General features: G+C 42.3%; 1 protein-coding gene across 1 annotated transcript in view; it reads left to right on the plus strand.

Annotated features, from left to right (window-relative positions):
• Nucleotides 1–775: 775 nt before the first annotated feature.
• The window catches only part of htra1b (HtrA serine peptidase 1b), a 54,496-nt gene continuing 27,970 nt past the window's right edge, over nt 776–27,301 (plus strand). Inside the window, exons 1-3 of the mRNA XM_017710553.2 lie at nt 776–1,372; nt 15,465–15,567; nt 20,958–21,162. Coding sequence (XP_017566042.1) covers nt 931–1,372; nt 15,465–15,567; nt 20,958–21,162 — 750 coding nt within the window. The 5' untranslated portion in view covers nt 776–930. The remainder of the gene's footprint in view (nt 1,373–15,464; nt 15,568–20,957; nt 21,163–27,301) is intronic.

Consider the following 27,301-nt stretch of genomic DNA (forward strand, 5'->3'; position numbering starts at 1 on the left):
TGTGTGATCATCAGGGTTCAGCCAGGACTGAGTCCTCACCGTATTTATCCAGCGCTGGAAGTGTTTTACAAAGCAGGATTTCTCAGTGAACTGGAAGCCATAAAGGGGAATTCCACCAAAATTTCAAACTTTCTGCATATTTCAACCTTTGAGATGCAATCAGAGTCGGTCAGAGTGGCTTGGTGTGAAATGGTTCACTGTAGAGAGTGCTTTCTTTAATGGAACCAGGCTACATCACATATATAGCCATTTTTTTACTATCTAGAACCATCAGTGAACCCACACGTGGCTTCTGAGTTTTATATGGAATGTTGATGATGGTAAAATTAAAAGTGATTACAAATGAAAATGATCAACACCCTGCATGTACTCCTCTGCCAGTTAAGCCAACACTCTCTCTCAAAATGAACTGAAAAAACGGTCTCAGGCATCAGGCCGTGAATTCATGACCAACTCGATTCATAGAACAACTCTCTGTGAGGGATCTTTTAGAGGTTCCTATTCGTCTGGTTCCTATCACCACCGCTGTGAACAGTTTCTCTAGAACAGAGCGATTCACACCAAACCACACCAAACGACTCTGTTCACATCTGAAACATTTTATTGCGTGGAATTTTGGAAAAATCGGTGGAGTTCCCCTTTAACTTATTTGGCTAATTCAGACATGAGAAGCGTCTCTGATCTAGAGGCGGGGCCTGGCTTATTTACCCCGCCCCTTCAGGTCTTAGCCAATCCCCTCGCTTGTTTACATTGCTCCAGTGAGCGAGGCGTGCTCTCTTTAAAGCGCGGAGCAGCGAGGACCGCACTGAGGCACCGGGTCTCGAGCGTCTACGCGAGTTAGCGCGAGCATCTGTTCACGTATTTACAGTCGTCTCGCGCTCTTTAGGTTGTTTATTTGTTTTTTTCCCGAGTTTCTGGCAGCGGAGCAGGATGATGATGCTGGTGTTGGCCACGTGCGCGCTGCTGTGTCTGAGCCCCGCGCTGTCCGCGGTTCGGCTCTGCCCGGATCGCTGCGATAAGTCCGCGTGCCCGCCCGTGCCCGCGGAATGCCTGGCCGGGGACACGCTGGACCGCTGCTCCTGCTGCCCCGTGTGCGCGTCCGGCGAGGGCGAGCCGTGCGCGAACGCGCGCGACTGCGCCGATGGCCTCTCGTGCTCGCTGCCCGAGGGCGCGCGACCCACAACGGCCACGGTGCGGCGACGCGCGCGGCCCGGTGGCGTTGGCGTGTGCACGTGCCCCAGCGGGGAGCCCGTGTGCGGCAGCGACGGCGTCTCCTACCGCAACATCTGCGAGCTGAAGAGCGTGAGCGCGCGCGCCACCGAGCTGCAGCAGCCGCCGATCATCTTCATCCAGAGGGGAGCCTGCGGGACAGGTGTGTGAACAAGGGCGCGGTACTGGGGGTCATCATTCAGTTCTGTTGTGTTTGTATATGGCTTTATTAAAATTATGATCGTTATAATAGGACTGCCGGTTTGGGATGGGGTGGGGTGGGGTGGGGTGGGGGCGCTTTATGACCCTACTGCCACGTTTGAGGGCATTATGACCATACTGCCTTTCATTGAGGGCATTATGACCATACTGCCCCATTTGAGGGTATTATGACCATACTGCCCCATTTGAGGGTATTATGACCATACTGCCCCATTTGAGGGTATTATGACCATGCTGCCACATTTGAGGGTATTATGACCATACTGCCTTTCATTGAGGGCATTATGACCATACTGCCCCATTTGAGGGTATTATGACCATACTGCCCCATTTGAGGGTATTATGACCATGCTGCCACATTTGAGGGCATTATGACCATGCTGCCTTTCATTGAGGGCATTATGACCATACTGCCCCATTTGAGGGTATTATGACCATGCTGCCACATTTGAGGGCATTATGACCATGCTGCCACATTTGAGGGCATCATGACCATGCTGCCTTTCATTGAGGGCATTATGACCATACTGCCTCATTTGAGGGCATTATGATCATACTGCCATTATTTGAGGGCATTATGACCATGCTGCCATTCTTTGGTGGTATTATGACCATGCTGCCTTTCTTTGAGGGCATTATGACCGTACTGCCACATTTGAGGGTATTATGACCATGCTGCTACATTTGAGGGCATTATGACCATGCTGCCATTCTTTGGTGGCATTATGACCATGCTGCCACATTTGAGAGCATTATGACCATGCTACCATTCTTTGGTGGCATTATGACCATGCTGCCACATTTGAGAGCATTATGACCATGCTACCATTCTTTGGTGGCATTATGACCATGCTGCCATTCTTTGGTGGCATTATGACCATGCTGCCACATTTGAGGCCTTTATGGCAGAAGCTGCCATAATGTAGGTATGCCACCCATGCTACCACACAAAGAGGCATTACAAGCATGGCAGCATTTATGGCCAATTATGGCAAGACATGGCAGACAATTATGGCCAGAACTTGGCTCTGACCCTTACTAGACATATACATCTTCAGTCCAGAGGAGTCTAACTCTGATCCTGGAGAGCCGTCGCCCAGCACAGTTTGGTGATTTCTCTACTCAAAAATACATCAGCTCATTTCTGGGTTTAGCAGACTAAAATTATTTGGACATTTTAGAGGAATTCCTCTGTTACAGTGGTGTCACTGAGCTTGTGTTCATTTACGGGCTCAGGACCTGAGAGGTGTGCAAAGGCATTTTGGTTGCAAACTTGCAGAAGTTGGAAAAGAAATTGTTTAAAGAAGAACAATATGAAACTGAAAAGCCACCTTTTGAAAGGTTTTGAATGGTCTTGGTTTGACCATTGGTAAACCTAATACGTTTGTCCCAGTACTTAATAGTCCCAGAACTTTGCTGGATGTTGGCACTTCAAGGCCAGACCCGGGCATACTGTATAAGCGCTACTGTCAGCCTCAGGTGGTTTCCCTTCTCTAATACTAGTACTAAATCTAGTAACTAAAATGACTCAGGCTTCCTGCTTCCTTTAACCAGATACATATGTGGTCAATATGTGTTTAATAATAACATGCCTCATTCACCAACTGTTCTTAGGAGACAATTTGTTCTTAAAACACAGTTAGCCAGTTCTCTGAAGATTCTGACCGTGTCATGCACCCGTCCCCCGGGCCCCGACGACGGCCACGAGAGCCGGCAGAAGGCGCAGCCCAGAGGACGGGTGCATTCCACACTGATATTTACCAATGTTTTCTTATTTGTGCTGTGTCCTTAGTTGAGAACAGAATCTACACACACTCAAGAGCACAAAGGTGCGAACAATTCTTCAATTCTTCGAGAACACGTCATGAATCTGATGTAGACTTTTTAAAGAGTTTTCTCAAGAACAGATTTAAGAAAACACTTAGGAATATATTGGTGAATGAGGGCCATTGTGTGTTGACAGTGCTCAAATTATTGTCTATTTATCAGCACCTTTAAGCATGTGATGTCATTTAAGTCATGTAGTTGTTTAGGAAAGCAGACTGGGATTGTAAGTAATATTTGTAAGAGCCATTGGTTTTAGCTTCAGATATTTTAGAGTTACTGTATTTGCTGTCTGGAGGATCTGAAGTGCTCTAAAAACATTCATACCTACTGCTACAGTAAACAAGACATTGCTGAATCTCTAACTAGCCCCTCACAAGTATTCTAAACTCTGTGACCTGCCAGAGTTTCTTTGGTAACACTTTATAGTTGGGCAGTGTTCTTAAAGCAGCATCTCCTATAAGCATTTTATGACTATTAACATAAAACTACATAAACATTTATAAGCACTTACTGCAGTCAGCACCGTTGTCATAAATGTTGCTTTTGCCAACTTTGATATCAACTTTGACTTTTGTGTGTGTGTGTGTGTGTGTGTGTGTGTGTGTGTGTGTGTGTGTGTGTGTGTGTGTGTGTGTGTGTGTGTGAAATAACAACTGAATTTGAAGCTCCTTGTCCACTACATTGCCCAAAGTATGTGGACACCCCTCCTAATTGTTAAGTTCAGGTGGTGTAGCCACACTCACTGCTAAGAGCTGTATAAAATCTTTTTACATAAAAATGTAAAAAGTGCAAAGCCATTCAAGCACTGCCAGTAGAATGGGTCGTACTGAAGAGCTCAGTGACTGTCACTGTCATAGGGTGCCATCTTTCCACATGTCAGTTTGTGAAATTTATGCCATGCAAATCTGCCCCAGTCAGTGCTATTATTGTGAAATGAAAGCCTCTAGGTGCAGCAACAGCTCAGCCATGAATTGGTAGACTGCACAAACTCACAGAGTGGGACTGCAGAGTGTTGAAGCATGTAAACATTTTCCAAACTGGCTTTGGAAGCAACATCAGAAAAACAACTGTTTGTTAGGAGCTTCATGGAATGGCCAAGCAGTTGCATGGATAATGGGCTGGGGCTGTTTTTATGGGGTTGGGCACCTTAGTTCCAGTGAAGCGTGATGTTAATGCTACAGCATACAGAATTTTCAGACAATTATATGCTTCCAACTTTGTGGCAGCAGTTTGGGAAAGACCCTTTCCTCTCCCAGCATGACTGTGCTCCTGTGCACAAAGTGACCTCCATAAAGACATGATTTTGAGTTTGGTGTGCAGTAACTTGAGTGGCTTGCACAGATCTCTGACCTCAACCCCACTGAACTCGTTTGGGGTGACTTGAAATGTCAATTGCCATTCAGGCCTTCTTGTCCTACATCAGTGCCTGACCTCACAAATGCTCTTTTGACTGAATGGGCCGAATTCCCACAGACACACTCCAAAATTACTTTCACCAAAGAGTGGAGGCTGTTATAGCCACAAATGGAGAAGGGGGGCAATTTCATATTAATGCCCATGGTTTTAGAATGGTATGTCCAACTAGCTGATGTAGGTGTGAAGCAAAAAAAGAAGTGTTATATTAATGAGGTAGAATTTAGGGGTTCTGGTTTGGGACAATTAATAGAAAGTACTAAAACTAAGCTTTGAATATTTCATTGTTTTGTATCTTGTTTTTGGGTTGTTTTTATTTTACTGTGGGACAGCTTTCATTAGAATGATCCCAATAGATACCCTTATAAACACTGCCCATTAGTTTAGTAGAGTGTTGCCAATCTTCCCCTTCAAATAATGCACAAATCTGCATTTAATATGTTCTAAAAACTGGCTAATATTTACCATTTCATCTATGCTTTCCTGTTAAAAGTCTGAATGGGTTCTGCTAACTGATGGAGTCCTGTCAAATAAACATCTCAGCATTTCTGCACTCTTTAGTGGTGAGTGTTGGGGTACTTTGTGCTTCAGGCTATTGCTTTCCTCCCAAATCTCTGTCCTGTTATCCATGTGGTTCCCAACCCTTGGTCCAGGAGTTTCATCTGCCCTGCATATTTTGGTGTTTTCCCTGCTCTCACCTGATCCAACTAATTTAACAAGCATTTCCTAAGCTGAAGTGGGCATGTTAGAGCAGGAAAAGACCGAAATGTGCAAGGTAGGACTATTTCAGGACTTGTCAAGGTTTGAAGCGGTCAGGGGTTTGCATTTGGCACCAGGAGCCTTTGTGAAAACACCCCTGCAACAGCTGCAATCACACAAGGGAGGATCAAGATGAGGCCAAGCAAAGATGTCTCCCTTGATGCAGGACTTAGGGCCTTTTCAGTTGTGGTCACTTCAGTGAAGTTGGGGTTTGGCAAGGGATTACTCACTAGTGAAGTACTTCACAAAGCAGTGTATTCTTCAGTAAGCCACATAACCTAAGCCATGGGTGCTCAATCCTGGTCCTGGAAATCTACCACCCTGGAGATTTCAGATCCAACACACCTGACTCATATAGTCAGGCCCCTGAAGGCCTTGATCAGGTGTGTTAGATTAGGGTTGGAGCTAAATTCTGCAGGGTGGTAGATCTCCAGGACCAGCATTGGGTACCCCTGACCTAAGCCAAAAGTCAAGCCTTTTACAATAGGTTAAGAGATTAGGAAGGGTATTATGGTCAGTACTCATTTTGATTTTAGGTTATCCAGTTAACTTTACATGGCAACTTCACAAAGCAAGATTTTCAGTTATGCAGGAGACTTAAGCCTAAAACTCTTGTCCAAGGAGAGGGAAAGGACCCTCCCTTTGGACAATCCTGAATATGGGCTGAGCTTATCCAGCTAACTGAAATCTTATTTTGTAGAATATTCCTCTGGTCTGTGATTTAAAGCACTGACTACAGTGTTGAAGAACACTCTCAGTATTGGATAATTCTCATTTTGAGTTTCAGTTAATCAGCTAACTCTTGCTAGCAGTCCAGGGGATACACCATCATTTTTCAGTTAGCCAGATAACACAAGCCAGAAATCAGGTTTGTCCAACAGGAGGAGAAGTAAGGGAAAGCATTATGGCCTAAAAACCCTCAGGCTTAGAAGATCTAGCTAGCTCTGGGTGGCAGACAAGAGGATACCTCACAAAGCAAGATTTTTCAGTTAGCCAGCTAACATAAACCAAAACTTAAGCCTGTCCAATAACTTTTGATGGCAGATCAGGGGGTAGTTCAGAAAGATTTTTCAGTCAGTTAACTGTAGCCAAATGTCAAGCTTGTCCAAAAGGAGAGGACACTCCTTTCTTGGACAATCCTGAATTTGGGCTTGGGTTATTCAGTTAATTATGAAATCTTGCATTCTGCATTGCTGAAAAACTGTATTGTACAGTCCTCATTTTGGGCTTCAGTTATCCAGCTAACTTTTGGTGGCAGACTAATGTTTGGGGGTAGTCCAGAAAGCAAGATTTTTTACTGCAGCCAAAGATCAAACCCATCCAATAGGAGAAAAATAGGAGAGGGCATTACGCATTATGCAGATTTATTGGGTTTTATGCAGATTAATGAGTTAATATGAGTATTATATAATATTAGTATGAGTTAATTCCCCCAAATATCAAGCTGGGATGACAAATACGTAATGTCATTTCAAGAGACTGCAAATTGACAGCAACACAAAACAGGTTTTATCCCTCTCATTCCCACTCCTGACTGCCTGGCTGGTTCCACAAGGGAGGACAGTAAATTTGATCTCTTTTGCTGTGAAAGTTGTGTAACGAGGAGCCATGAGGAGGTGGATGCATATGTGGAGAAAAGCGAGATTTATTATGGGCAAATCCAAAATCTGGGTCAAAACGGTCCATAGTCAGAGAGCCAACACGGAGAGCAGGAGGCACAGACATAACGAAACAAACACTGAATACAAACAATACTCTTCAAACAGTATAAACAGCACTAATACATACAATACAAAGACCAACACTAGACTAAGGGAAACACAGGGCTAAAATACAAATTGGGACAACGAGGGTTCAGAAGACACAGGTGGAAAACAGGTGGGAACAATCAAGGGCAGAGTAAAGAAACAAGGGGGCAGAACCGGGAGGTAACCAAACAAAGAAGCACATGGACATGTAAACAGGCGCACACGGAAGACTGGGAGAGGCCAGTCGTGACCAGCAGTCTGTTGAAATTGGGAATTGATTTAATACACACCTGCCAACCATGAGAAAATATTTAACATTAATAACCTTGGTAATAGCATAATGTAACATAATTTGCAAGCTAGCTTGCGTGTTCACCATGCAAGTTGGCAAAGTAATGTTTACTTATATTGTCCATGTGGTGCAGATTGTTGCACTTGACTTTTCATGGTACTGTATTCATAATTGTTGTTGTAGACAAACCTCTAACCACAATGAAAGGAGCAGATCATTAAGGTAAATGTCTTTCCATTGAAAGAGTCCACGAAAGCTGATTTAGCCGATTTATATGTTGAAGCTAATGCTAACTGGGGCAGTCGTGGGCTGGAGGTTAGGGATCTGGCCCTGTGACCGGAAGGTTGCCGGTTCGATCCCTAGGGCCGACAGTCCATGACTGAGGTGTCCTTGAGCAAGACACCTAACCCCCACATGCTCCCCGGGCGCCATGGATAGGGCTTCCCACCGCTCCGGGCAAGTGTGCTCGCTGCCCCCTAGTGTGTGTGTTCACTAGTGTGTATGTGGTGTTTCACTTCACGGATGGGTTAAATGCGGAGGTGGAATTTCCCCGGTTGTGGGATAAAAAAAGTATCACTTACTTACTTAACTAAACTTGATACGGTGATGAGTAGTGAAACGGCCTTGTGCTGAGTGAAGTGCTCTGAAAGCTTGCAGGCCTGCTTTAAAACCAGTCCTCACTTTAGGCTTCAGTCATCTGGCTAATTAGAGTGCAAACCATTGGGTGCTTTGCAAAGCAGGATTTTTCAGCTAGCCAGATGACTCAAGCCAGAAGTCAAATCTTTCACAATAGAAGAAGAGGTGAGGCAGGGCATTATGACCAATGCTCACTTTAGGTTTAAGTTATCCAGCTAACTTTAGTTTTCAGGTGGGAGGTATTTCCCAAAGCAAGGCTTTTTCGGCTGAAATTGAAGACCAGTAGGATGAGAAAAGGGACGTTTCTTTTGGACAAGCTTAGGTTATCCAGCAAATTTGTAAAATATCCCACTTGTCTGCAATCTGAAGGCCAAACGACAGGTACAATGACCTTCTTCAGTCAAAATACATCCTGTGTTCATACAAATTTCTACAAATTTGCAGTGCTGATCCCTTCTCGGATCTGTCCCAGCACTTTCACATTGGCATTTGGTAGAAGATGAACAGCTCCAATAGCAGTCCTTGTCAACAGACACTTTGGTACCAAGCCAACTCTTTTCGTGTTTCGCTCTTCTTCTGACGCATTTGGTCTTCACCTCACCTTCATCCTCGTCACAGCTTACCTGTCCAAAAATAGTTCCATGCACCATGGCCAGCACCAGCCCGAGCTTTTCCGCAAGCCTGAGCCAAAGGTTCACCTCAGACAGTTACACGCAGACTTCCACTGCATCACATGACGTAATCTCCATCTGGGCTCATGGACATGGCCATTATATAACAAACTTACACTAAGTGGATCCAGATTTAGGTCAAATCCTGCAGGCCGCTTGATACTTATTTATTTCATTTTCCATTTAACCTCTTTTGCAGGGGAGGGCGTGACCTCAGCTGAGGACGTTTTTTTGAGTTTTTGACACGGACCTGTTTAAACAGCTCTCTCATTTTGTAGTCGAGAGTAAGACGTTCATTGGTGACAGGCCTCAACACTGCTTGGAAAGAAATGTCTAGCAAATAATTGAGCTTTCAGGATTTCTAGGTTAAGGCAGCATTCCATGCTGGAGGGGCTGAAAGAGTTCCCGTGTTCATAAACATTAGTTAAAGCGGTGAGTGGGCAAAGTGGCAGTTTGGCCAATGCACACACACACACACACACACACACACACACACACACACACACACACACACAGGTTGGGTTGGAGAATGCTGAGTTAGCATCGGAAAGGGAAATGCGCTCTGCAGCGTAATGCCAGATGGTGGCCTGAGTCAGTGCTTTATGGGTAAAAAACCTCATAAAGCACTGTCATCAACTAGGCCAAGCTACACACTCAGATGTCAGTAATCAAGTGACAGCCATGCACAGGTTTGCTTTCATTTATTTTCATTTGAATATATACACTGATCAGGCATGACATTATGACCACCTCCTTGTTTCTACACTCATTGTCCATTTTATCAGCTCCACTGACCATATAGGTGCACTTTGTAGTTGTACAATTACATACTGTGGTCCATCGGTTTCTCTGATACTTTGTTAGCCCCCTTTTACCCTGTTCTTCAGTGGTCAGGACCCCCATGGACCCTCACAGAGCAGGTACTATTTGTGTGGTGGATCATTCTCAGCACTGCAGTGACACTGATGTAGTGATGGTTTGTTAGTGTGTGTTGTGCTGGTCTGAGTGGATCAGACACAGCAGTGCTACTGGAGTTTTTAAACATTGTCCACCTTTAGACACTCCTACCTTCTCAGTCCACCTTTTAGATGTAAAGTCAGAGACGATAGCTCATCAGCTGCTGGACAGTTTGTGTTGGTCAACCTCTAGTCCTTCATCAGTGGTCACACAAATATGTGAAAACAAACACACCTGGCATCTACAGAGACCAAAATCTATTTCTGTGGTGTGACCTCCATGTGTCTCTGCCAAGGCTGAGAGATCGAAGTTTAAAGCACATTATGTAACATCATCTTTAATTCAGCAAGTCTTTGAGGACAGCGTCCATCAAAGAAAGGGCAACCAAGGCCAGACTGGGGTCAAAACACAAGGACAGGAGACTACAGGGTGTCAAAGATTCTTCACTTAAACTGTGGATTATGTTTGCTATGACTGAGCAGTGTTAGGCTGTTTGGCTAACCAGATACTAATACTACTAGCTAGATACTACTAACTGGCCACTTAATTAGAAACACCCACCTTATACTTCCACTAGATGGCCACTTTACTGAAAACACATACCTTCTACTTTCACTAACTGGCCACTTTATTAGAAACATGTACATTGTACTTCAACTCACTGGCCACTTAATTAGAAACACCCACCTTATACTTCCACTAGATGGCCACTTTACTGAAAACACATACCTTCTACTTTCACTAACTGGCCACTTTATTAGAAACATGTACATTGTACTTCAACTCACTGGCCACTTTATTAGAAACACCCACCTTCTACTTTCACTAACTGCCCATTTTATTAGGAACACCCACCTTCTACTTCCACTAAATGGCCACTTTATTAAAAACACCTACGTTGTACTTCCAGCAACTGGCCACTTAATTAGAAACACCCACCTTCTACTTCAACTCTCTGGTCACTTTATAAGAAACACCTAACTTTTACTTCTACTTGCTGGCCACTTTATTAGAAACACCTACCTTCTACTTCTACTAACTGGCCACTGTATGAGCTCCACCTAATGCAGTAATCTATGGTTTACTGGAATTACTCAACTGAAACATCATTGTCCATCTGCAAACCTCCACACATCTGGCAGAGCCCTTACTGATGTAATATAACACTGCACATGTGGAATTTTATGTTGTTTGTCTGCATAATATGATTTCATCTGCATGATGAAACCTTTCATCTGCAGTCTTCTCCTCCATTCCTTGTTCGGGCCAAAAAGAGATCAGATGGGATCCGTCCAGCTCACCTGCCAGTACTTTTTGTACTCTCTAGTAGAGGGAGGTTTTGGCAGAAGCCAAAGTCTAATTGAAGTGACCTCTATCTCCTGGAATTAAGAAGAAAGATTTGCGTTTCCATAAGTGTCAAAAGCACCAGGTTGCCAGTGACGTGACATCAGTCACGTCCAGCCAAGGGAGGAGATTGCATAATTTAATTACTCTGACTTAAATGCATCCATAAATATTTGTTTTGTGTTTAGTTAACAGTGTAAACATGTAAAAAAGATGGTTCTTCAAGGGTTATTTAGTAAAGAAAATGTTTCCAAATAGAACCGCAAGCACTTAAAGAACCTTTTGCATCGTGAAGGCGTGCTTCAGATTGATGTGGAGTTTGTTTTACATGGATCTTTGATCATGCAAAGGGTTCTCTGTGTATTCATGGCTCTATAAAGAATGATTTTCCTCATTAAAGAACCCTTAAAAATCCATTATTTTTAAGAGTGTAGGCCAGATGTCTACTACTGGCAGCAAATACCCACTGGCCTTAGGCCATGGAGAACAGGCATGCTTGGAAAGCAAACCAGTGTTGCGCTAATTACTGTGGTGATAACTATACCGAATTGGGTGGTGTCATGTCACCATTTCTAAAACTTGAGAGAGTTTAGTGCAGGGGTCGGCAATATGCAGCTTCAGAGCCACATGCGGCTCTTTTATTGTCCTGTTGTGGCTCCACAGCGGAATTAGATTTGTAGGTAAAAATAAAATAATGCTACTTTACAGTAAAGTAAAGCTCTGCTGGTCATTCAAAACAGTTTTAACAATAAAGGGTCTTGAATGCTGGAGTTAATGTGTAACTGATAGTTCAGCAACCTTTGACCCTGAAGATCAGCGCGCAGACTACTGGTCACTATAGCAATGCAGACAACAATCTTGCCTAGCTGGTAGCAAAGAGAATGATTTAATATGAACAATAACTTGGAGACAAATGGACTTCTATGGGTTTATGATCACTCCAGCTGGTTCACTGATCCGTTTAATGTGCAACGAGAAGCTGTCAAACACTGAAAAATCACGAAGCTTCCCATTCCACCTTAAATGCAAGCAGCAAATTACATTCTGGCACCTCAGACACCATTTAAGGTGGAACAGAAAATTCGAACAACAAACTGGTGAATGAGAAGTGACTACAGCCTCATTTGGGGGTGGTTGTGGGCTGGAGGTTAGGGAACTGGCCCTGTGACCGGAAGGTTGCCAGTTCGATCCCCAGTGCCGACAGTCCATGACTGAGGTGTTCTTGAGCAAGACACCTAACCCCCAATTGCTCCCCAGGCGCTGTGGATAGGGCTGCCCACCGCTCTGGGCAAGTGTGCTCACTACCCCCTAGTGTGTTAGTATTCACTGGTGTGTATGTGGTGTTTCACTTCACGGATGGGTTTAATGCGGAGGTGGGATTAAAAAAGTATCACTTAACTTAAAGACATTTCATGAGAGACATTTTACAAGAAACTGTTCTACTTTTGCGGAAAACTTTCCTGCCAGAGATGTGAGAAAAGCAGCTGTAATTAAGCTAGAGCTTAAAGCAGAGCAAGTCTTCAATTTTGTTTATATTTTTTAGCCTTTATTAGCACATACTGATGTTTGGCTTCCAAGGTAGTTTGGTTTTTGTTGAAAGGACAAAACGTCTCTTTTTAAAATTTGGGTTGCCGACCTCTGGTTTATTGTTATAGAGAAACCTTACAGCACAAATTAAGCCTGATTCGGTGAGCACTGAAGCAGCTTTTGCGCTAAACCGTCCTGTGGCAGACTCAAACGTTGTCTGTGGATGGAATAATTAGCATTACATAAAAAGTGACTTGCAGGCCGAGGCATACCAGACCCGCTCCTGCCGGCTCCAAATGGGCAAAACCCTTCAGACTCGACAGATTTTCACATTACGGAGGTAAAAACAATTCCATAAATGAGATTCCAGTGTGCTGAGAGGAAGGCATGAAGAGAGATCTGTGCTTTTTATTTAGCAATGGCAAGATATGCTAGCTTGCTAGACCTTGCTAAAACTATGCTAGCTTTTATTTCCAGTCTTCAGCACTGTATAACGTACAGAGTTCTCTTGCTGGGGGGGCTAGGTCCTCAAGAAAAGCTCTCACATAGTTCATAAAGAGAATGGTAAAGCAGCTAAACAGTTGGTTTTGCTGGTTCCACATAGCACGCAGCTTGAGGTTAGCGTTCAGCTGAGGTGAGCCTGAGCTCTGCCCAGCTGTTCCTGATTTATGGTAATGGTCTTACTCAGCCCCTGCTGTGTCATACTGCGAACAAAACCCCAAAAAGCCTGAACAGTTGGGCGTTTTCAGAGAAACTGTTTGAAAGTAGCGATTCCTCCAAGGTTGGGCGAGGACCCAGGGGAATGAACCATGCTAAACAGGCTACAAGGGAAGGGAAATTGTTACAGATGTGCATGCCTGCAGATGTTGTGAAATGTGAGTTATGCAAGATTAGGTAAAGTGTTACATATGCACCAGTTATGAAAGGCCGGCAGTTTTATAAGGTATTAATAAGGAACTTCCGTGTCTACCGTAAACATTTGGGAGGGCTTTCTATTGCATGATTAGATGTGGTGGCACTGCCTGTGTGAGGTCAGATAAGGTTAGCTCTGGGTCCATTGTTTAGGACACTTGTGCTAAACACAATAATGCATAAAGGACTTACAGCTTACTTATTTGAAATTTAGTCAGTTTTCCTTAAATGGACATGCTTCCATGGCTCCAAAGTTCAGTCTTAGAAACTGGTTGATGATTTTCTGAAGTGATCAAACCCATGCAGTGGTGTTGAGGTCTGGGGTGGTCAGTCCATTGTTCAGCTTCTTTGTTTGATGCGTCCGCCTCCTTTTCTCAGTGAGGTTCGTCTTGATCAGCTACACATCCTTTCAGACCCACATCCCTGAGAGGTCTTCTCACAGTGGAAGGATGGACAGAAACACCTGTGGATGTTTTCAGATCTGAAGCAGCTTGATGTTCTCCTCTCTCTCACTGATGAAAGCTTTAAGTGCTGTTTATCTGATGGGGGCAGTGTTAATGGTCTACCAGGGCTTCCAGGTGGTTGTTCAGAGCCCCATTGTCTTTGAAACTTTGAATCTCTTTTTGAACTTCAGTTTTTGAAACTGTTTGCTCTGAGAAAAAATCTTTTTAGAATTTTGAAAAATTTTAACATTTGATTCACTATTTCTAGGCCACTATTTGAGGCCTTTGTACAAAAGTCACTTCCAGTGAAGCTCATGCTCAGATGACTCTCTGGAGGATTTGAGGCTTTTACACAAGCTTTTGGAGCCCATGGCTGCTCGAATGCACGCTGTCATTAAAGCAATAGAAGCGCACATCAAACAGTAATTCTAGATTTTGAAATTAATTTTTTTAAAATTTTATCCAGATTATTGTGCTGAATAATTGTCAACCCGACCCCACTGTGTATATAGATATGTATACACACACACCACTAATAAAGTGAATAGTGAAGGTACATATCCCTGTTGTTGGGACAAAACCTTCAATCAAAGTAAAGGAAGTTTTTTTCTTTCTCCTGTAAACTTGTCATTTTGGAGATTCGAGGTTTTGTTCTAACAGCAGCGTTATATACCGCACCATCCACTTTATTAGAAACTCTTAAATGAGAACTTCTGCAAAAGTAAGTGGTTAAGAGTGGTTTGGTGTGAAACATTCCATTCTAGAAAACCTTAGTCAGAAGTCTTCAGAGTGGTGGTGATAGGAACCAGACGTCCACCTCTAAAAGCTCCCTCACAGAGAGTTCCTACATGAAATGGTTATAAATGCATTGCCTGATATGTGAGACATTGATTTATGATAGTTTTGTGATAACATTTTCGGTTCAAAACATATTTTAATCAGTTTATTTTAATTTATTCATGGTGGAAGGTTACAGGAAGGGTGTTCTAAGGCAAAACAGTCTCCAAAGGAAACTTCAGATTTCCCACTATTTTACCATTGTCAACATTCCATATATAAACTCAGCAGTCATGTGTAGGTTCAGTGGTGCTTTTGGATAATAAATAAAATGTTTGTGTTGTGGTCATGGTGACCCCTGGTTCCTTTCACCACCTCTGCAAAAACATCTGAGTCTCTACAATCAACCATCTCACACCAAACCACTCTGAATGTTTATCTCAGCCACTGAATTATGCAGAAATTTTCAAAAATCAGTGGAATTCCCTAACTGTGCTTGCACCCACTGACCACTGAGCTTTCGCCTACTTTATACCTGTACAATTACAGCTTGTACCCTGTCTAAATGAGTGTCTCTGTGGTCAATAACTGACCAACGATGAAAGGCCTTGGGTGATTACTGATGAAAAGCCTGTAACGTTTATCTGTATGCATTGCTGTCAGTTTCACAGCCACTGATTCCCAGAAGATCCATGCAGCTTATGCGCGTCTCTGGCTTGTTTTGCAGGTCATGAGGAGAATCCAGACAGCCCGAGGCACAAATACAACTTCATCGCTGATGTGGTGGAGAAAGTGGCCCCAGCTGTGGTTCATATTGAGCTCTACCGCAAGTATGTCCTCTCATTTAAAGGCTCAGTGACTCACTGACCTGATTTTTCCTTTGTGACAGCTTTTTTGTTCCTTTTTTGAACAAAAACATTCACATTTCCTGGCTTCTCTACAGCATCTGTCACAAAGTTTCATCTGGCTTCATCTCTCACATGTGTTTTTAGGGACCTTTATGAGTTCAGCAGCTCGAAAGGATGTTACTCCGCACCTGGATTTGCTCTCGTTCTTAAATCAAATGTCATTTTGCTGCAATACCTCAGTAGAATTTACCACTTTGGTTTTATCCGCACAGCTGGGCTTCAGTAAACACATCCTCAGATTTGACCACGTTCGATTCCTGAAACTGTCACAAGACATCAAAACAAGCGGTAATTTCAGCACAATTGGTCAGTCGCCTTCTGTGTTAAAGTGCCATATACTGTTTACTGAAGTAGCCTAGTAGGAATATCAACATCTTATACAGTCAGCAACTAAATATCAAATCAAATAAAGTCCAGTTCAGTCATATTTCAACAACAACAACAGTTTTCTCTTTTTAGATCACGCCGTGTGAAATAAATTCCCTCTGACTCACTTTCTTCTCTGACTGCTGTTTCTTGCTTCATCCCTCCCCTGTATGTGCGTCACTCACTCGAGTCTCAGTGTGCAATGTAATGCACAGATCTGATTGGCTGAGTAGCGTCACATGTGATATTTACAACCCATGTGATTGGTCGGTGAGTCTTCCGGGCCGCTAAAGCCGAACTGTAAGTGATAGAACAGTTACACCAAGGGGCTCCTGAGTGACGCAACCGTCTAAGCATTGGCCCTATCATCAGGAGATCACAAGTTCTATCCCTGGTGATGCTACAGCTGTCTGTAGCTGGGAGTCCAAGAAAGCACAATTGGCCTCGCTCTCTCTGGATGGATAGAATGGCCCCCCTTCTCCCCCCATCACTCAATGCAATGCTACTCAGTGCAGCCATCTGTTAGCTGACATAACAGATCTGGCGGTTGGCGCTTTTCTCCGAGCGCATCCGGCTGTCCCGTGATCTTGCGTGAGCGGCAGTTCAAAAAGAGGCGGTGGCTGGTTTCACAGGTCTCGGAGGAAGCCTGTGCTAGCCTCACCCTCCTAGCATTGGTAGTATCGTGTGATTGGGGGAGTCCTAAGTAGTAGCAGGTGGAATTGGAGACGACTAAATTGGGGAGAAAATCTACTTTACGCCAAGCAAAATATGACCAGCCTGTCAAAATTAAATAATTCTCTGTATTTTATTGGTTATAGGTCCAGGACAGCGTCTGGGTCCGCACTTGGACCACGGTCCACCTATACTATTTACGTCAATGCACATGTAAAAATAAGTACATCCACTTTAGTAGAGAGATTTGTACATGCTCCGTAATTGGTGTTATCATTGTCATCATCATTTTATTGTTATTTCTGATATTATTCATGATATTGTTAATAATTTGAACTGCAAATCAAATATTTTGAGGGCATTTCTATTTTATGCCCATGTTCGATACACTTTTGCGCTCAGCCATTTGGCTGAAGTCCCTGCATTTCCTGAATAATAAGCCTTAGAATGTACTAAGGCTGGGAATTTTCATAATAAAACTAAAAAAAAATTGCTCATGGTCATTTTATGGTCATAAAAAGCCCAATGTCTCAAAGCACTGAGAGGAACCAAGATGCTAAATATGAAACATCTTAAGCACATGAAGAAGAACAACTAGAGAAACCAAGACTCGAAAGTAGAAACTACATGAAAGCATGAAGAAGAATCTCTAGAGGAACCAAGATTCAAGAGGAAAAACTCAATTAGAGCATAGAGCATGAGGAAGAACTACTGGAGGAACCAAGACTCAGAAGACAAAACTCTCTAAAAGCATGAGGAAGAACCACTGAGGAACCAAGACTCAACAGCAGAAACTTCCTATGGGCATGAGGAAGAATCTTTAGAGGAACCAAGCCTCAAAAGAAGAAAGTCCCCAAGAGCATGAGGAAGAACCACTGAAGGAACCAAGACTCACAAGAAGAATCTCCCTAAAAGCATGAGGAAGAACCATTGGATGAACCAAAACTGAGAAGGAGAATCTCCATAAGAGCATGAGGACAAACCACTAGAGAAACCAAGACTCACAAGAAAAAACACTCTAAGAACATGAGGAAGAGCCACTGAGGGGAACCAAGCCTTCCTCCTCTGTGCTGCATAGGATAGTGCAGTGAGGACAAGTTTACACAAGAAATTAAACAGAGCCATGATACAGAGGAAAGATCTGGGCGATACACCAGTGACCGATGATGAGGTCTGTGAAGATCTGAAGGATCTACTGATTGTGTCCAAATTCTCATGCTATAGTTCTGCTATCACTGTCTGGTATCCTTTGCCAGATAAAGTTAAAGAGGGGCAGATTTAAGGAGAGGATACTCGGTCTCCTCAGCCCAGATGTTAAGATGGAATGTAAACTGTTTATTGAGGAGAGTCTGAGTGGAAATGAATCTCCACTCCCATAATATCTGAATAGATTTGGGCTGCAGCAGCTACATAATTAAGCACAGTTACTCACTTTAACAAATCCTCTATTTAAATGTATCTTCTTGATGAATAAGCAGTGGAAATTTGGCAGTTTGTTCTCTTACTGTTTTAAAGGAAAATATGTGAGGTATCCTAAACTGGAGTACAAAAAACAATTAAAAGGTGGGTCTGATAACAACCACCTGGAAGACCTGGTAGACACCAAAACTGCCCCCATCAGATAAACAGCACTTAAAGCTTTCATCTTTAAAAGAGAGGAGAATATCAAGCTGCTTCAGATCTGAAAACATCCACATCCAACTTTCCACTATGAGAAGACCACTCAGCGCTGTGGGTGTGAAAGGATGTGCAGCTGTTCAAGAAGAACCTCACTGAGAAAAGGAGACGGACACATAAAACAAAGAAGTTGGGCAATGGACTGACCGCCCCAGAGTCCAGAGCTCAACACCACTGAATGGGTTTAATTACTTCAGAAAATCATCAACCAGCTTCCAAGACTGAACTTTGGAGGTGTGTCTGCAGATTCTTTGAGGAACTGGAAGTGAGTCTCCTGAAAAGAATGGAAGCTGGAATGAAGATCAATAGTGGACACTCAACACTGAAAAATGTGATATATTTGGTTGTTTGGGATTTTGTGTGATATTTTGGTTGAATAGATGTTTTCTGTTTTTTGCTGATGCTGAAACATGAATTATTTCTTTATGATTGGAAATAAATGACATTTTCACAATACAGCTTATATTTTTAATGAATTTTTTGAAGCCTTCCTTCATGAAACTTTCTTCGATCAAGTATTTCAGGATCTCTGTATGTCTGTAAAAGTTTTTAACCCCTTTAACTTTTATTACACATGTCTATAAACCCAGTAAGAGCCGGTTTGCATTCATAATAGCTAATGTAATTACTAAATAGTACACCTTTGGATGAAATAGGTGTTAAAAAAACTCACTATTTGTGTAGATAATCAGAAAATAGGCTGCTAATATAATGGATAGTGACAGTCCTATGATAGACATTGCCTTGTTAATGCACAAAGTTGGATGCAGCGATGGACAGGTTGGAGTGGATCCTGTTTGGATCTAGGCCAGCATCTTTTCTGCAAGTCATTCATCAGAGGAAGTGTTCGCGCTCTCTGCTCAGGCAGGAAGGCATTAGGCTTACTGAGCGGGAAGCATACTTTTGGGCCTCAGGGACGGTTTATGTGTGGAATGTAGATGCTGAAAATTAAGTTTCTCATCAAAGTGTCTCTCACATGAGAGAGACAGCCGTTTAACCTCATACTGCCAATCTCATCTGCATGAACCTTCCACATCGGTTCACAGTAAGTCTTGAACTCTTGAAACTCATGAGCAGAATGGAATGTGATGTTCTTCAAATTGAACTGTTAGCAGTGAAGAGTTATTACTGTATTTTATTTCTTTTTTGTGAAAGGAATGAATGGTGGGGACATTAGCATTAGCAACACCCTGTTAAGTGGCATATCAGAGTGACCACCTAGCACCCTCGTGACCACCAGGGACACCATATCAATCACCTAGCAACACCCGCGCAACCAGCCAGGATACTGTAACAACCAAGTAGCAACACTCTAGCAATTGCCTGTAACACTAAAGCAAGAATCTAACAACACATTAGCAACCAACTTGGGTGCCATAACGGCACCATAGCCACCTAGCAACCTCCTAAAACCACATAGCAGCCACTTAACAACACCTTAACGACAACCAGAGATACTGTAGCTACCAGTTAGCAGCACCCTAGCAGCCACCTGGGATACCATTGCAACCACCCTGCAACACCTGAGCTGCCACTTGGGATACCATAGTAATGGCTTAACAACACCATAGCAACCACTTGGGAAACAATTGCAACAGCCTAGCAACACACTTTCAGGAAATGGATTTTTCTAGTTATTTAAATTGCTTTAAATTACCATGCAATGAATTATGTATTTACATAATTGTATTTACATTTGTTCTACAATGTCTGTAATTTCAATTTTTTCCTCATGTTTCAGTGTCAAAAAAATGACGAAAGCATGGCAAAAATGTCAGATTTACTTTCAACAGGACAACAATTTTCCTCAAATTCAAATTATATAAAAATATTTCCTCTTCTATTTACAAAAATGTGGCATGGATGAAGCCTTTCGCCCGAAGACTGCTGGGATAGGCTCTAGCACCCCCCGCGACCCTGACGGAGAAGCGGCTTAGAAAATGGATGGATGGATGGCATGGATGAAAAGAATCTGTGTCTTCCACACATTTTCTCTGCCTGTTTCAATAAAATCAGGGAATTATTCATATAAAATCACAGCATGCTTTTGTCATCCCCAGCAAGAACTGCGTCTTCTAAGGTTAAAGTCGGTGTGAGTGGGAATTTTCATTTAGTACTTCTATTTATACATCAGCTAGTTCTGGTGCCACAGTCTGATTGGTTGAGAAGCAGTGTACCCTATCACAAATTCATCTGATCATTTGTTCCTAATTTGACCAGGGACATAAAATAACAAAGGGAAACAGGTCCATGGTGGTCTCAGGTTGACCTTAACTCTTTTACGTTGACCTTAACTCTCCAGCAGGCCAAAAGTTTACACACTTCAATGAACTAAGACTAGCTCAGCCAGTTCGCGTGAAAATCCCCGTAGTTACTGAATAATAAGCCTGGGATCTTAAGGGGATAAGCAGTCTTTTGTGTTTGTTATTATCTCTTTCATATAGTGAGGCCTTCCTGATCCTTAAACATGCTACAATAGACCATATCCACCTCTTCTTTTCTCCTCTTCTGTCTTAAAACTGAGCTCTTCTGTGATCTCACGCTGTTGAAGGAGTTCAGTTCACCTACTCATGTGTTTTTCCTCTCCTCTCCCGCAGGATGGTGTTCACTAGGCGGGAGGTGGCGGTGGCCAGTGGTTCGGGTTTCGTGGTTTCCGAGGACGGTCTGATCGTAACTAACGCTCACGTGGTGGCCAACAAGCACCGGGTCAAAGTGGAGCTGAAGACGGGCGCCACCTACGACGCCAAGATCAAAGACGTGGACGAGAAGGCCGACATCGCCCTCATCAAGATCGACGCTCCAGTGAGTAAAATTAAATAAGCTAGTTTTCTCATCTCTATTTAACAACGCCAGATCTAACTTGTATCTGTGGTCCCAATGACCCCTTAAAGTAATAGTTGGGTGAAAAATCTCATGCATTAACTCAAATGCAGTGGATCGAGCAGTGGTGCTTATTGGTGGTACATAAGCTTCCATTACTTGTTAGCAGGGATGTCAAGAGGAATTTTAGATGATGCATGCCCCTCCTTATTTACCAGAACCTCAGTCTCAGCAGTAAAACATGCCAGAAAATGGCAACTAATTATTTTGTTATAGGTCTAAAACTATAACTCTTGCAGCAAGCTGTGAATATAATTATAAGCAACATATTAATATATTGAATATAGATGGCCAAAATTGTAATGTTTGTTGCCTAATAAAAGTGTTGCATCTTGGCTGTTGGAGCAAAAGTTTTAATGTATAAAATCATGCAGCAATATGGTGATGTAATATACTGTTAGAAAGCTTGAAATCTCAGGATTCGATTCCCCAATTCTGTTATTCACAGCAGTAACAATCATCTCATTTGCAACATAAACGGTCAGGCATAACATTATGACCACCTCCTTGTTTCTACACTCATTGTCCATTTTATCTGCTCCACTTACTGTATAAGTTACGTGATACTTTTTTAAACCCACAAATGGGGAAATTTCACCTCCACACTTAACCCATCCGTGAAGTGAAACACCACATACACACTAGTGAATACACACACACTAGGGGGCAGTGTGTATAGCTGCACTTTGTAGTTCTACAGTTACAGGCTGTAGTCCATCTGTTTCTCTGATACTTTGTTACCCCCTTTTACCCTGCTCTTCAGTGGTCAGGACCCCCATGGACCCTCACAGAGCAGGTACTATTTGTGTGCTGGATCATTCTCAGCTCTGCAGTAACACTGACGTGGTGATGGTTTGTTAGTGTGTGTTGTGCTGGTGGTGTGTTCGTATGTGTACTGCTGGTCTGAGTGGATCAGACACAGCAGTGCTGCTGGAGTTTTTACACACCTCAGTGTCACTGCTGGACTGAGAATAGTCCACCAACCAAAAATATCCAGCCAGAGTCCTTTGACCACTGATGAAGGACTAGAGGATGACCAACACAAACTTTGCAGCAGCAGATGAGCTGTCGTCTCTGACTTTACACCTACAAGGTGGACTGACAAGGTAGGAGTGTCTAATAGAGTGGACAGTGAGTGGACACAGTGTTTAAATACTCCAGCAGCACTGCTGTATTTGATCCACTTAGACCAGCACAACACACACTAACACACCATCACCATGTCAGTGTTACTGCAGTGCTGAGAATGATCCACCACCCAAATAGTACCTGCTCTGTGAGGGTCCATGGGGTTCTGACCACTGAAGAACAGGGTTAAAGGGGGCTAAAATAGTATGCTGAGAAACAGCTGGACTACAGTCTGTAACTGTAGAACAACAAAGTGCAGCTATACAGTAAGTGGAGCTGATAAAGGAGGTGCTCATAAAGTTATGCCTGATTGGTGTAAGCATTGAATGAGTAGACATTAGCAAATCTGTGGGTCTTTACCTTCAAAGCCTTGCCGCTCTCCACAGAGACTCCTTAATCTAAAAAGTGGTCTTGATAACAGGAATCAGGGATCAGTTTGGAGGTCTACAAGTCACACAGAAATAAACTCCTCCATTCTAGCCTCTGTTACTGTTTCAGTTACTCATATAGTTATTCTGAAATACTTGAGTGTTCCCTTTCAAATGAGACCAAAATTAGACAGCTTCACCATATCATTTCCATTCAATGACAGCTTCAGTATATGTTCATAAATGCTGTCCTTGCTTCCTCCTGGCTCTTTTAGAAGCCTGATCTATATTTTTTTGTGGCATTCAAACTAAATTCTCATATCCTTATATATACTCATAGCCTTCCAAAATAGCCAGGAACATGGAAAAAGAAGAAGAGCAAAAACAGGACAGTATTTTTCCAGGTTAAAGCACTGAGCGTTTACACTGAGGGGTCCGCTGCAGTGTTGGCGCTCAGGTTGCCAAGCATCCAGGATTTCCTAGAACTGTCCAGGTTTCGGTTACCTCTCCAGGGAAACAAATTCCATTTCAGGACACTGAATCTACAGGGATCCAAGCATTTTCATATGTTTGTATTTGTATTTCTTTTCTCTGAACTGTTGAACTTTTTATCCAGTCAAAACATTTGCATACAAAGAAAGGGTCTGATTGGTTCAGATCACCCTCAGGTCAGGTTTTGGCCCAAAACTTGATCATGTAGTTTGGGTCAGGTTCAGACTTAAAACTTGTTGATATGGTTCGGATTGGGTTCAGACTCAAAACATGATGATGAGGTTCGGCTCGGGTTCACACTCAAAACATGTGGTGTGGGCCAGGTTGAGGCATAAAAATTCATGTGGTTCGGGTTGGGTTTAGGCTCAAAACTTGATGTTTTTTGGGTTTTGTTCAGACTCAAAACATGATGTGGTTCAGGTCGGGTTCGGACTAAAAACATGATACAAGTTATTCGGGTCCATTTCTGACTCAAAACACGAAGATGTGGTTCGGGTCGGGTTCGGACTCAAAACTTGATCATGTGGTTCGGGTCGGGTTTTGGCTTAAAACTTGATCATGTGGTTCGGGGCGGGTTTTGGCTTAAAACTTGATCATGTGGTTCGGGTCAGGTTCAGGCTCAAAACTTGTTCATGTGGTTCGGATCGGCTTCGGACACAAAACATGATGTCTTTTGGGTCAGGTTTGGGCTCAAAACTTCATTATGTGGTTTGGGTTGGGTTCAGATTCAAAACATGATGATGTGGTTCGGGTCGGGTTCGGACTTAAAACACGATATGTTTAGGGTCAGGTTTGGACTGTGTGTCAGGTTGGGGTGAGACAGAAAGTTCTTGGACTATATTCAGGTACGGACGAAAATTTTAAGCCTGATTAAAACTCTAAGCTGAACTGACATTCAGTAAAAAATCAAGCTAATCGACTGATCAAACGTAAAGGTGTCAACCCTTGTTGGCACTGTATCTAAAGCTAGGCTGAAGAGCACAAGCATGTATTGGCCAATCAACTGCAATTGGTGTAACGAGAAAACATTCCAAATAGATTTTTCCCTAAACTTTTCCTTCAAGGAAAAAACGTCTTTCGTGACATCCGCGATGCAGATGTTGCTGTAGACGAGCCAAGCTTGTTTTTCTTTTTTTGTTTTTTTCCCTAACTGAAGAAAAACTTTATTGCAGCCAGGATATTATGTGCAATGAACACTGAGAAATTATATATACAAACCTTGCGACCCATGAGTTTGGCTGCGTTTCAGGATTAGTTGGTGTTATTTTTCCTTTTTTGTCCCACCCCAGACAGACGGTAAGCGAGGGCCAAGGAATGCTTTGCTTGGCTGCGTGTCACACTGTGGCTTAGAGAAATATGAACAGAGCCTGCGTATCAGGATCAGAGGAGAGACGCAGAGTCCTGATAACTCAGTGCATCACACGAGCATTAGAACCTTCCAGTACCTGAAAGTGTAACGGACATATATGTTGAATGAGCAGTCAGTGGAACTTGATTTGGAACCTTTCTAGTCCAAAAGCCTCCAAAGCCTTTGCAATGTATCACCCTGATTGTTAGAATCCCTGAAGCCCTGGTTCACAAATGCAGTATATCCTATTTCAGCTGCATCTACAGTGGCAGTATAAGTTTGTTTATCTCATCAGAATTGATGGAGCACCTGATAAAAGCCCTACATTGGGAATAAATCCAGAGGCCACTCGTGTTTTCCGCTTGTTGCGATGTCAGCACTCAAACCTTTCAGGTGTCTAAACCACCTTTGGGCCAGAAGATCTTTCAGTAAATGCTTTTAACTGGGGCTGCAACTAACCTTTACTTCTAAAATCAGTTAATCTATCAATTAATCACTACTATACATAAAAAAGATGGTTCCTCTAGAGTTCTTTAGTAAAGGCAGTGGATGTGTTGAGAACCATGGATTATATGTATATATATATATATATATATATATATATATATATATATATATATATCATATTTACATGCTTAAATGGTTCTTCGCCTCAGATTGATGGAGAATGTGTTGTATATAGATCTATACTGAATCTTTTGAAAATGGTTCCATGCAGCACCACAATTTGCAGAACCCTTTTTCGTGCTATATAGAGCCATTTCATGCTTAAATGGTTTTTTGTAAGGTGACTTTGATCTTCAGGGTGATGGTTGATGTGTTGAAGATGGTTCAATGTAGAACCTTTTGAAAATGGCTCTATGTAGCATCAAATAGTGTTCTTCTATTGTTGCAAGCTTAACATTGTTACAAAGCAGAACTCTTTTGGGTGCTATACAGAACCCTCTCCATCAATCTGAAGAAGCATTTCACCATACAAAGAGCCACATCAGCATGCAAATGGTTCTATGTAGAACTCTTTGTTCTGTATAGAATGTATAGAACCATTGTCTCTACAAAAAGTGCCCTTTATTAAGTGTGTAGAACGTCAATGTCATTGTGATTGTTTTGTATCTGTAATGCTTATTTATACCACAACAGTGAAAAAGCATGTTTAAAATTGGGGTATATTTATGTTGACTTTCATTTCTGCTTATGTCACTATTGTTTTATTCTGTTGTGGGTTCTTTCTGTTTTGTTCTGGTACTTTGCAAACTGCCGGATCTTTCCAGGTAATCTGTGAGGTAAATGAGATAGCAGGAAAGAAAAGGCGCATATGGACAAACCGCAGGTTAATGTATGACCACTGTGGCCTTTGGTGGTAGAAATACTCAGATGAGGTAAGTAGGTTGCTGAATAACCACCAAAATAATGCCAACTATCTGGAGCAGTGAGAAAAAAAGAGTCCAGTCAAAATGACCACTAATGGCCTTACAAGGTAGAAATACTCTAAAAGTTTGTAATATTTTGTATTATTTGTATTATATTGTGTGTAATATTTTGGAGTTAAGCTTAAGACCATCAACCAGATCAGAGATTTTCGGACTTAAGCAGACCTGAAGAAACTCATTCAGGCCTTTATTTCCAGCAGGATTGATCACTGTAATGGTCTCCTAACTGGACCCCACAAAAGACAATCAAACAGCTTCAGCTGAAAAACACATCTTCCAGAGCTGTCACTAGGAGTAAAATAAGGGTTAGGGTTAGCACATAATATAGCACATAATAACACATCAGACTAATCATTCATCTATTTCCTTTTCTTGTTGTCATTCATATGATTCTAAGTGGGGTGTGTCTGAGCAACATCTGATACATCACTGACTAAAGGTTTCTACATTAATCACTATGACTGGCATGAATGACTCTGTGCTTATGATATTATGACTGTATATTTTATGGGATTTCAGTGTGAACAGGTGCAATATCATCAAAAAAGCATCCAAAAGCAAACATAAAGTGGATTTTAATTGATTTTTCAAAATTTCTGCATAATTCAGTGTATGAGTCCAAAACCACCAGAGAACCTACATGTGTCTTCTGAGCTTTTATATAGAATGTTGGTGATGGTAAAATTGTGGTAGATCTGAAAACCATGTTTTCCTTGGTGATCACTTGGCTTCACAGTGTCCTGCGTGTACATCACAGCTATAAATGTGCGTTAAAAAGTAGGTTTCAGGTGAAAATCTCAGCTCAAAACTATTGTCGCAGAAATCATAGCAACATATCTGCACTGTAAAAAGTGACTCATCAGATCTAAAAAAAAACAAGCAAATTTACCAGTTTTATTCAACCTAAATACTTTGAATATATGATTCTTTCAACCAATGCGTTTTTTATAAGTTGAGTAAAACTAGTTCATGTTTATTATACATTATGAATTGTTAACAGTAAGGCTGATTTCTGCTAGCATTCTATTGGATATGCAGTGTTATGTTAGTACTAAGCTAACGGTGGTGTATACTACCTTTCTCACGTTGGGTGAGTGATGGCAGCACTAGTTCAAACTCTGACATTTGAAGCCTGTAATGTGCTTTATTGTGTACATTTTACTGTTTCAGTAAATTATTCAGTAAATACTTCAGCTTGAAGCCTCACTTATAATATTACTTCACTTAGAACAGACTAATACGACTTATGAGCTCTTATAATTTGTTATGAACACAACTTATAATGCATTATGTTG

This window comes from Pygocentrus nattereri, chromosome 13, assembly GCF_015220715.1.
Source record: "Pygocentrus nattereri isolate fPygNat1 chromosome 13, fPygNat1.pri, whole genome shotgun sequence".
Taxonomy (NCBI): Eukaryota; Metazoa; Chordata; class Actinopteri; order Characiformes; family Serrasalmidae; genus Pygocentrus; species Pygocentrus nattereri.